Below are 12,921 nucleotides of genomic sequence, written 5' to 3'. Positions count from 1 at the left end.
GCTCAGAAGCACAGGAATCTCTTCTGCCACTGAGATGTCTGGAACTGATGCGTTTCTGAATAGCTCCTCAGCTAAAGTCGTAACCTAATTTATACCTTGTTTTATTATGTTAATCGCCTGAGGCTAAAACTATTTAATACGTCTCTCTAATAACAAAGACATCATTCTAAAAAAACACTGGTGGAATCTGTTAGTCGCATGGACGTTTTCATTTAGAAGTCAGTTGAAAAAATCTTAGTCTCTAAACCATTTACCGTTTCCGTTTCTTCCCAGGAGGAAACATTGTGTTAAAAATTTTCCTTGAAAATAAGTGTAACACACACGTAATCCGATTGATGAAAATATACAGGATAAGTCCATTCTCGAACGCACGTTCTTTCCCCAGAGTTACTTCCATCAACCTCAGGACAATCTGTGAAGCACTCTACCTAATATAGATATCAATCGGAAGCATATGACAGATGACATTTAAGGCTTCCGTTGTGCATGACATGATCGACCCAGTATCACTAAACCAGCGCACGATATGCAAATAAGTCAGCGAATTACCTCCTCATACATTCACACATAACATATGACTTGCAGTGGGATTCCAAAATCGCCACACTAAATTTCTATCGCTACAAATCTCTAAGTGAATAAAGCTTGTGCCTTAAAATATTCCATGCCTCCAGGGAAGCATGACATATACATAAACTTATGACTTTATATCGAACCTATCCGGTTTTCGTGTTGCATATTTTTAGGCTGAAATGTTATTCATTCGCGGAGCGATTGCAGCGATTTCTTCTTACATAAACGTTTCTTGCAAGAATACAGAGCACAATTCGCCTTTTTAACACGGTGCTCTATCTTCATTATTTAGTTTAGTTTTGGTATTAGTACCACTTCCAAATACTTAGCACGAGATATGAGTTAAAGAGTAATCACATTCAAGGAACGCAGATTGAAACTAGAAATATGTAACCTTTTAGTAAATAAAAGTAGTAGTTCGATTTCGGTTTATTTAACTAAACCTAAATATTTCCAAGTTCCAAGAACTCGTCAGTACACCGTCTTGCGGGCTCGCCAGCTTTAATGCTTGGTAAGCTCACTTAGCGTTTAGAAGCCTTGTGCGAAGCACAATTGAGATCGGCTTCACCACCACGTCCGCGATCACTAGTTTGCTGTGTGACTGCTCTATAGCCTACGGAGTGACTCTGTCCTTCTTTTTCCAAGAAAGGTTCCAACGTATTTGGTTTTTTTTTGTTCCAGCTATGACTCTACCTTTTGTACAATCTGGTGAAGTGAAGATTCTATAGAGCACTGATTTAGGTAAGCATTCTGCTGAGTAGACATTTTTTTCTCGCCTTTTGAAAGTCTTGAGCACAAGAGACGAGAGACTGATTGGCCAAAAGCCCTTAGGCAGCGTTCTCTTTTGCCTAGCTTGAGAATGAATACTACTTCAAAACTTTGAAAAGTAAACGGAATATGGTTGACATTCGACATTGCTTTGAAATAAAAATACTGCACTTTTGGCAGACAGATCCCTTCTGGCGCTAATTTGAAACAAAGATTTTGTGATTTCAATATACCAAGTCCAACAGGGCATGTTCGTGAATTTAACTCGTGCTGAGCTTATCACTTGCGGGAGGTTGATTCCATTTTCTCCTTTTCGAATTTTCTTATACTTCTGCTTCCATCATAAATTATTTTCGTTTTTCCATAAAAGCGTACTTTTTAGTAGATGTATATATGTATCTTGATTGGCCAACGCGTTAGGGTTGAGGATAGCGGAAGTATATGTAGTTAGTAGCTATAACGATTTTTAATTAAGACTTCATATTTACTGCTGCCCAATTTCTTCTTAAGGTCTAATAATTATTTTTTTTTTTCAATTGCTGATCAATTTTTTTTTACTTTCTCCTAAGTATGTACATAAAAATATATCGCACATACATATACAATAATAAGTATGTTCATGGCCACTTTGGGCTTACCACAAAATACTATCGAAAGAAAACAAAAAAAAAACAAGACACGAATTCACAACTTTAATCCAACTTGTTTTACTAAGTCTTGTACCCGGTTGGTCTGATTTAATTTTTGTTCGTGGGCTGGGCGTCAACTTTACAATGACGTGGTCGAGCAAAAGGATAACTTAAATTAATTTTCACTCTTCTGTTTATAAACTTTCATTTTGTTTTGCCGCCGTCTATGGTAACTTATACAGATATGCAGGATAAGCTAACTACAACTGCCAGAGCTTATACACATGGACGTCCATGTATTTATATAAACTTACGTAGAATTACACATACATATTTATATAAAACCTCAGCCTATTTAACCACAAATAAAGTTTTTAATCAGTTTCATTTTTGCAACGACTCATTTTTCATTGCTGTATTACATTTCTCAAAGCTACTTACTTGCAAACGCTACGCTCCGCTCTATAATCCAAGTTTTATGCATACCTTTTGTTTTATGGGTACCTTTTGTTTTTCGTAGTTGTTGACTTTTACGTATTATCTGCCCTTTGTCTTTGTGTAAAGAAAACTGGTTTCACCGCCAGCTGCAACGCGGCTGATTAACACCTGTGCGTACTTTTTGATTAAGACTGGTTTTTAAATAAATATTTATTTCAGTTACATATTTTTGTATTTCGAAGAATTAAATACAATTAGTATTTTATTTGTTTCAGCCTTTACCAGTGCAAGGACTCCATCAATTCGAATTTCGAAATTCTGCCAACTGGAAATTATAGTTATCCTGGCTTGCCGAAGCGACAAAAGAGTGAGTAAAAATATTTGTTTAGTTTATTTAAAAATTTTAATTTATTACTCGTACAAATACTTACTATAGGTAGGATATTTGTTGTTGTGCTTGAAATAATCCTACTACTTAGTTATTTAATATATTTAATAAATGTGAAAATTGTTGAGACTGAGTGTTGAGATTGAGTACGTTTGTTACTTCCTCACGCTAAAACGTATGAAGGGATTTGGATAAAATGTGGCACACAAATAGCCTGGATTAGGCTAGATTGTTGTTGTTATAACAGCATACGAATTCCCCAAGGGGTTTCGNAATTAGTATTTTATTTGTTTCAGCCTTTACCAGTGCAAGGACTCCATCAATTCGAATTTCGAAATTTTGCCAACTGGAAATTATAGTTATCCTGGCTTGCCGAAGCGACAAAAGAGTGAGTAAAAATATTTGTTTAGTATATTTAAAAATTTTAATTTATTACTCGTACAAATACTTACTATAGGTAGGATATTTGTTGTTGTGTTTGAAATAATCCTACTACTTAGTTATTTAATATATTTAATAAATGTGAAACTTGTTGAGACTGAGTGTTGAGATTGAGTATGTTTGTTACTTCCTCACGCTAAAACGTATTAAGGGATTTGGATAAAATGTGGCACACAATTAGCCTGGATTAGGTTAGATTGTTGTTGTTATAACAGCATACAAATTCCCCAAGGGGTTTCCGTATATCAATCTGGGTCGTTTCGCTTACGTAAACCCGACTGTCGTGAGAATCTTAGGTTGGGTTGCAGTGGCTGCTGCACAACATAACACACCTACCACAACGAATCTCGTTCACCCTTCTGGTAAATTTTATAAGCTCCGTTTTGCTTGTTCTTAATACGGATTATGACAAATGAAAGCTCACAAAATCATTATCTGGCAGGTTCTGCAAATAACTTCCGAGTGAATTTGAGACCAGTTCGCTTTGAATTCAAATTGGAAGGGGTTGAAATTGACTCGGAAGTGAATTGCAGAACCTGCCCGTATAAATCATTTTTCAATAGACCTAATAGTTCTGAGAAATTAATTAATCATTTCAGACTATTTTGTAGTTTTGAGTCAAAACTTTTGATGAAAAAATTAAAAAAAAAAATCCAACTGTATCTTTGTAAATGTTTTCATTTGTTTTAAAGCCTGGTCTCTTCTAACGAAGAAAATCGATGGATAAACAAAAAAGGAATGACTGCTGAAAAATGGGCAGTAAAGAGTGTACATGGCGTATGACTAATATTATTTCCTGTTAATTTTTCATAAAAAATTCTTTATTTCACAACTAAAAAAAGAAGTGGATATACATTTGTCTGTCCTGATGGTCAATTAATTATGAACAAGCAAGGACAAGGTGTGTACACTAATTGGTCGCCTAGTGTACCACTTATAAATATGTGTATAGTTTATGACCCCAGAAATTTTGTTGCAATTAAAAAAAGTCGATAAATTAATTTTTTATCCACTATTATTAGCAATTATTTTTTTAATTAAAAATTCTATATTTTTTAAACTCAAATAACAAGAAATAAATATTGATTGTCCAACACATTTTCTCCACTATGTTTCTAGGCTGGCTGCTATATGCGGTAGGTAAACCAGTGTTCCATAAGTCAGTAAATGATATTTACGGCAGTTGGCTGAGAGATCCAGCTGCTTCTTCGGACATTGATCATGAAAAAACCTATGTGACGGAAGAGAGTGATACGCACAATTTGTACGAGTATCCAACGAAAATGAAATATCGCATGAATTTCTCACCGCGTCGCAAATACAATATTCCGGAAGGGTTTCAGGTGAATTTTCTCTTACATACTTACATACTTATTTACTATGTGTAGTAACGTTTTCTATTAAAAACTGGGCATACATTTTGGGTTATTTAAAATAAATCTTACTTAAAAAAAAATCAAAGCGTCATATTAAAAGGCATACGCATAAATGAAGCCGTGACCCGCAAATGTATAAACTGCACCACCAAGACTGTATCCCCAGCTTTTGAATAAAAAAAAAAAACGTACAAGCGGATTAGATTACGAAAGTACGAAAATTCTAAAAAAATCAATGGTAATTTTTAACCACTTGAAACTTGCACATTATCAGACTAAAATTGAATGGACTATAAAACTGCGTACTCAAAAAAATTCTAACACTTCGGAGAAAAAAGTTTAAAATTTAGGTGAAAATTTGTTAAATTTCTTGTAGTCGTTTGCAAAGTTTAAAACTTATATGAATTTTGTTAGAGAATGAACTGTATTTAAATTTAAAATTCTTTGAAATGGCGGTGCTATAGATATGGCCAATACTGTATATAGAAGTCTCTTCTTTGCATTGATTATAAAAAAATCCTCTACATTTTCAGGGAAACGCACATGTCGTCTATAATGGATCATTTTACTATAATCAATACAATAGCGATTTGGTCGTAAAATTGGATTTGGTAACAATGAAGAAAATATGTAAGTACATTATTTGCATATATTAAGAGATGTACATACATATGCGTTTCTGTTTGAAACTCACAACTGGGCTATCATAAAAAGGTCGCTGAAATTTTATGCGTTGATGCCACTTTGTCCGAGAGCGGCACAGAGCAGAGAATTAGAGTTTACACGAGTACATTTAAATAATTTTTAATTACACAGTTCGGCAAATTATACCTTTTTTCAATCCTATATCCTAACCTCAAAGTGGTAAAAACACGGATTTTGCCGATATTTGATTTATTATTATTTTGTTTGGAAATTTTGTTGAACTGTGTTGCTGTCTTCAATTAAAGTTGCTTTACATTTAATTTTTACTACATTCTGTTAATGCGGCATCGGACATGCATGCAAATGCACATGTGTATGTTTGTTTGTGCATTCATACAAACATAGAAATGTATCAGCTGCTAAATACTGTTAACTATTTTTCCATGTTATCATTGCAGCTACCCCATTGCCGTATGCTGGCACCGCTGTTGGCAATCGATTATACTCTACCGACCACAATTACATGGACTTAAATGTGGATGAGGTGGGTCTGTGGGTGATCTACAGTACTTATGACTCCAACAATACACTGGTTGCCAAGGTGAGTGCAGACATTTAGTGAAAAGGTGTATACACAGTGACTCAAACAAATGACCACGTGTTGATTTTCTTCAAATATTCGTAATGTTTTTCGAGCTAAATTTTTTTTTTTGTTATTTTTATATAAAAATATCGTCTTCGCTTTAAACAAACCCGTGTAAATTACAGTTTCAAACTTTATACAAAATTTAGGAAAACGCAATAAATTTTCATCAAAATTTCAACTCTTTATTCTGAATTTTTAGAAAATTTTTGGGTATGCAGTTTTATAGCCCATACAATTATAGTTTAATGAAGTGCAAGTTTCAAATGGCTAAAAAATCGCGTTGATTTTTGAGATTTTTTTTTTTTGGTGTCCTCTAAAATATGTGTATGTAAATATTTCTTTCAAATTTTCGGTTATTTGAAAAGTTGCACAATTTGTCTGTTTATAATTTAGAAAAGGACACCTTATTAGTCAGGAATTTACTGCAAGCTGGGTTAGTTCCAACTCTTACTTTCAAAATTTTGCATCAACTTCAATGGCACTCTTGTTCTTGGCATACTTAGTCAAAATAGCTACATATATGGAATTATACAAACATAGAGAAGATTTGTTTTTTTCTTGTTTCAAAGCTCGAGGGTGTCAGATTTGGCATTGTGTGGTGGTCATCACATCATCATCCGCTTTGTGTTGGTTTGGTTTTTTTTCTTTTAGTATTCAAAGAGCAAAATTTTTTCTTACGTGATGCAGCTTGCCATTACATCCATACAAAGTGAAAAATTTCATGCCAAAGGCGATTTATTTCTGTGCGCGCAGCCTATATAAATGTTGTTCTTTCATTAAAAGTAAACCGTTCGTATATATGTACTTCAGTAGTCATTCTATATCTTCTTGTGCTTGCGATTCTATATGTATGTATACTTTTGTACGCAAGAATTATAAGCATATACTTGCATGCACATTAGGATGCATCACTCGCCTTACAAAAAAATCAGTACTGTTTTCCATCGGAATTATAAATTTTGCTATATTTTGAGAATTTCGCCGAAGAGATTTCAGAAAAATATTAGCATTTACTAGAGCTAGACTGATTTTAAAATATCTTTAAATTAGTAATAAAAAATATTTTTTCCAAAAAAAAAAAAATAAAGAAAATGTAAAAAAATGTTTACGGGAACGGAACGGAAACAAAATAATAAAATTTTGAGAAGTATTTTCAAATCGATGCAGCTTGCGTAAATCTTAATATTTTCCCGAAATTTTATTTGATTAACTATAATTCGGGTGGAAAAACAGAATTTTTTTGTGGGGCACCCTAATGTATGTACATAAATACTTGCATCTGTTGCTTATGACGGACCATTATTTCATTGCGGTACCTTTACACGAGCAGCCATTTTCCTTAATGCTTAATGTCTTATCTTCGCTTAGCTTCTAGTTTTTCTCTCTGTTTCATCATATTAACTATTTGCGGCAAAAGAAAATAAGCAATGAATAAATGTGTGGATAAAGTAAATTGGCTTCTCACGTCAGCACCAATATATTTGTGTGCCGCAGAGGAAGAGTGCAGAATGCAGTGCACCGCAGCATTTAGCGCTACAAAGAATTCAGAAGGAAGTGAAAAGTGCACTCAATAGTCCCGCGAATTTCATAACGATAATGTTTAGTCCAATTTTCAATGCTGTCGTGGAAAACCTAAACGACTGTGACAGATTAGATCATAGAACTAAATAAAATGACGCATCAATGGAACGGTCTCAAACCCTTGGCTTATTTCTGTGTTGATTTATGGAGGAACACTTTTCTATGCATTTGAATGAAGTCACCGGTGGCAGGTTTGTTGAAGAGGAACCTAGAAAAATTTATGTGTAGGAACGAAGCTCGGGTTGCCCCATTAAGTTAAGACAAATACCGGCTGAGATGCACACATCCAGCAGCGTAAGGCTACTAGGGCACATGTTCTAGTTTTTAGGCAGAATTTGGTCTGATGAATACATGTTAGAAGACTGGAATCTCAGCGGTATAAGCCATACCTTAATTTTGAATCCTACCATAACTAATGAGGAGAAGAACGGAGAGTCCAACTTTAAGTTCTGTAAAAATTTGGAAATATCTTCCAGACCAAACCAGGTTTTGAAAGTGGCAACTGTTTGTCGTTCGACTATCGGAACACAAGTCAGTGCAGGCATTTATAGCTTTGAAGTCGGGAGGGACTTTGTCTATATAGGATCCAGCATAAACGCCAGCAACAATGTTTGGTTGGAGACCAAGCGAAGTATAACTTTTGCCAACAAGTGACACTTTGGGCTCAGTATGCCATTAGAAGGCAGAGCCATTTGTCGCTGCTTAGTAGAAATCCCGAATGATGTTTTCTTTTCTACCGAAAAATGTTGCCTTCTCATTACACCCTGCACACAAATAAAAAGAAGAGGGCAATGAAAAGGCAAAATTTTTTGTAGAAAAGAAAACGCCATAAGTTCAACCCTCTTTAATGCCGAATAAAGACAAGAAGGCTTTGTAGACTTTTGAATGAACTATTCTACGTAAGATCTATGGCCTTGATCTCATCAGAGACGGATGCCGTAGAAGAGGGAATGACAAACTGTTCCACGTGGCCATAGTTAAGCGCATAGAAATACAACAATTGCGCTGGCCTGGGCTTACCGTACGCATGTTTGCTGACACCCTGTTGGAAAGATCCTTCGACTGGACATTAATGAGTGGAAAACGAAAGCAAAAGCGCCCACTCCACGAACAGAAGCCCCTGCCAGTACCTGGCATGAATAACTGGTGCCACTTCGTAAATGGAATAAACGATTGGGAAGGAGAAGAATTTTTATTCATATTTGTATTGGCATCTGTATTTTCTAAGTCCACTTTTTATGAAAGAGGCAAAGAAAACTCGAAAAATTATCGTTTCCAACTCAAATTTGCTAAGAAGATTCGAAAATTCCTAAGGAATACGAAAAACTTCATAAGCGTCGACGTCTTCCCTTTCGTATCGAGTTATTTTTTTTGCTTTGAATACAGAGAAGTTTTGTTTTCAAAGTGTTTTCCTCAGCTGTAAAATTGAAACCATTGGTCTTAGCAGCTTTTCACTTTAAGCCAGCGATGTGTAAAACTGCCTTATTCCATACAATGTAATTTACCCCACTTTTTGATATACATTTTTTTTTCAGCTCGACGCGGATACACTGAAGATGCAGTACAATTTCAATATCTCCTTGGACCATCGCAAATTTGGGGAAATGTTCATTGTATGCGGCCATTTGTATGCGATCGACTCATGTACGGAGACAAATTCGCATATACGTTATGTTATCGATTTGTATAATGGAAAATTGCTAAATGTCGACCTGCCATTCTCGAATCCGTTCCGCAAGACAACTACTGTGGGATATAATCCGCTTACCGTGGTATGTATTCAAATTCATTTTTGTTCTACATACAAAATAAAAACATCCACGAAAATGTCAAAATTAAAAAAAAAAAATAGGGGATGCTCACAGGGTTTGATTTTGACCAGCTTTAACTCAGAAAGTTTATGAATTTATACGAATAAGTTTCAAATATATGTTATTTTTATCAGATTTCAAGTCGAAATTTTGTGGACTTTTTTAACCTTTTTTTAATTTATGTAAATTTTTTCAAAACTACTTTTCTAATAGTGATTTTGTTCGCACATTTTCAAACACCCCGGGTATATGAGCAGCGAGTACTCGCACGCTTGTTCAATGCTCATTACTCGAAAATGAGCTCAACCATTTCGAGTTTTTTTTTTATTATATTGACATTATTGGTAGCAACTTTTTAAATTTTTCAAATTATTGATATATAATGCAAAGATTGTTACATTGGTATTTAATAATATAATGTATTTAACCTGAATTAGAAAGCAGCTGCTGACAAATACAATTTACAAATTTTCTTTTGTTTATGAAATTGTTCAAAAACTCGAAAATTTTGAACAAACATTTGAGCAGTTGAGCAATGAACCCGGGTATCTAGAGCTCTACTTAAAACGATATAGACTCTATTTTCAAACCTTGTGCAATATATAAACAAAATTCAACAAAACTTTCGTAAAACTTCAAGTTTTTCATCAGAATAATAAAAAAAGTTAAGTATGGAGTTTTAAAGCTTGAGGGTTGGTGTTCTCACCCTCATCAGTTTTTAATTTTGTTATGTACTTCCTTTATATACAATGTGCGTGTCCAATTAAATATATAAAAAAATACATACAGTGGTCAACAAATTATAGCCGAAACAAATTTTGCAAAGTTTTAACGTATTACTTTTGTTGTCATTTCATTTTGGTTATTTTTGTTTATAAAAATGTAGTTCATTCTTTAATAAAACCCGTGTAAATCCAAGTTTCCAACTTTGTGCAATATAAAAAATTCAACAAAATTTCGTACAATTTTTGAGCTTTTTTAAAAATTAAAAAAAAATCAACCATTTTAGCCATTTGATACTTGTACTTTATTCTACTAGAATTCAATGGGCTATACAAAACTGCTTACTCAGAATCTAATTAAAAAACTCGAAACTCGTTCGAAAATTTGTTGATTATTATTTTTTAATTGCATAAATGTTTAATGCACCGGTTTTTACTTTTTTCATATTAGGCCATTGCAATTTCAACCCTGTTTGTTTGAAATATTTTATTTTTCATCAAACTATATTGAAATAAAAGTGAAAATAAAAAAATATTTTGTTAGAACCGCCCCGAAAAAAAAGCCCGGCTACGGCCCTCTCACTAGCTCACTAGAACAAAATATATGTATATTAATTTTTATTATGGCACTATTTGTACTAAATTCACAATTTTAAATCCGTTTTTCTCGAGTTTTGGGTTTTTTGAGTTATTACAGTATTGAAGTAAAGGAGCGCTATATTCATTTATATGACATTCATATTAGACATACATAGAAGATAATTTTCGAATCCAATATTTATTGGCAATTTTTTTTTTTTTTAATTTTCAATATAATTGTTTAATGCTTAAAAAAGTTTTTACTTAGTTTTTAGCTCGTCGATACTTTTTAGTATTCGCTATCTTTACTCGGTACTTATCAAAAAGTATCGAGTTCTCGATACTACTCAGTACTCATGAAAAGTATTGATATTCGGTACTCGGTACACGTATCATTCTATCACTAAATTTACTAATTTGCAAAAAAAAAAAACATTTACGCCATTAGTCCGCAAAGCTACCAACATACATACAAACACATTTTACATACATATATCAAAACTTACTTCTAAATTCGGTCTCTATTTCAATTTTGTGCTCTTCCGCTTTTCTTTATTTGCAGGAATTGTACTCGTGGGACAAAGGAAACGCGCTCACATATCCCATTCGTTATCGCGAGCCTACTATTACCGGTGACCGAACATAAATAACTGTGGTGAATAAGGCAACAGAATTCCACCTGCTAACTTGGTTACATACATATACATACATATATATCGCTTCAACATGTGTGTATTTATATGTTTGTTCATGCACACATTTCATTCCTTCTCACTCATCTACATATTTCAGCTACATATGTACATATGTATGTAACAAAGTTAGCAGGTGGAATTCTATATATATATACATATACAGATACGTATGTAAATTAAATACATATTTCAAAGAGAATAGGTGAAGTTTAAGGTTTGCCAAACTAAAATGTGCAATAAGCAATTTTATATATAAATTAAAATTTAGAAATCTTGTGTTTATTCGTGGAACTAATACTAATTGTAGGCTGTAAAAATGAATAATTTGTAGGTGATATATTGTTAAGGCTAGGAATTAGAAATTCAGCGGTTATAAAATGAATCATAAAATATGTATGTAAGTAAATTGAAAAAAAGGAGCATTAGAATTAGCTTAATTAAAATACTAATAATTGATTTGATTGTGTAGCATGAGTACATTAGCGCACGACGAAGCAACTATGTAACTACGATCCACGCCTAAGATAAACATATATTTGTGCATTTTTATGTACAAAAAAAAAAATAGTATAGTAATTGTAATCGAATGGAATTTATAATAAATTGTATAAAACACATTTCGGTACAATCAATTTAACTTAATGGAAACGATGGTGGAAAATTGGTGGTCATGTCACTGGAAAAAGTTTGGTTGGCGACAGGCCAATGCTCAACCGGTTTTGTGGTAAATACATACATACCAGGGATGTTGCGAATGTGAAATTTTAGACATCCGCGGATGCGAAATTCATTTAAATACATACCTGACCCAATGTTTGTTCTATGGTAATTAATTAACATTTTTTATTGAAATATTTTTCAATGTGCGGCTTTCCTCGTTTCGACATTTCAGTGTTAAAGCTATTTCAGTCCTCTTTCATTGATACCAAACTTGTTTAATTTCGATAAGCCGTTTGTTTATTATCCGGTTAGGACGTTTATTTCGGAATAAAAAATATTTGGCCAAGTTTAACTCGTAAAAAAAAATAACTGCAATTTTCAGTCCCTTCAATATTCGCATTCGCAAAGGATCCGCATCGATTTTTGCGATTGCGAAGGCGAATGCGAATGTTAAAATTAATGCGGAAGCTCCGCGGTTGCGAAAGCGAATGCGAATATTCGCAACAACCCTTATACATACATATGTATATGTTTTGTTTAGCTTCGTCAGTGTAAGCGCACATCGTTTTTCGTATAGATATCAACCCTGCAAAAAATGCGATTAGTTCGAATGACTATGGGATCAGTTGCAAAGAGACATGCGACCAAATATTAGGGGCGGCAAATATGGCAAAAAAATACACCGATTATAATATGACACGCACGACCCAAAGTAAAATCTCAATAGAGCGACAATTAACCCTTAAAAGCCATAAAGCCAGTAAAATGAATACAGAATGAGGACCGGAGGAGTGCTATCAGTTTGTTGGGTCCATTTACCCAAACGCGGACATCGTTTTTCGCATGTGTGTGTGTACTCCCGCGAAAAAAGGTAGGATGTAGTACCCAACTAATTGGAGCTGAGAAAGGGCGGGCTGATAGCATAGCGCCTAGGGCGGATAAGACTGCAATCGAAGCGGAGGAACATTA

General features: G+C 33.9%; 1 protein-coding gene across 1 annotated transcript; it reads left to right on the top strand.

Moving 5' to 3' along the window:
• Positions 1 to 2,683: 2,683 nt before the first annotated feature.
• On the top strand, positions 2,684 to 11,446 carry LOC108376880 (myocilin-like; the record flags this gene model as incomplete). The annotated part of the gene is made up of 6 exons (XM_017633137.1): positions 2,684 to 2,775; positions 4,357 to 4,580; positions 5,147 to 5,243; positions 5,717 to 5,859; positions 9,021 to 9,257; positions 11,160 to 11,446. Coding segments are annotated over 6 exons (877 nt in total), but the record flags the coding sequence as incomplete, so codon positions are not given.
• Between the last annotated feature and the right edge of the window lie 1,475 nt (positions 11,447 to 12,921).

The sequence above is a fragment of the Rhagoletis zephyria genome, unplaced genomic scaffold (genome assembly GCF_001687245.7).
Source record: "Rhagoletis zephyria isolate East Lansing unplaced genomic scaffold, Rhagoletis_zephyria_1.1 Rzeph_scaffold_11169, whole genome shotgun sequence".
NCBI classification, from domain to species: Eukaryota; Metazoa; Arthropoda; class Insecta; order Diptera; family Tephritidae; genus Rhagoletis; species Rhagoletis zephyria.
Note: the sequence above shows the minus strand (reverse complement) of the source record. Positions and strands in the feature narration are given on the sequence as shown.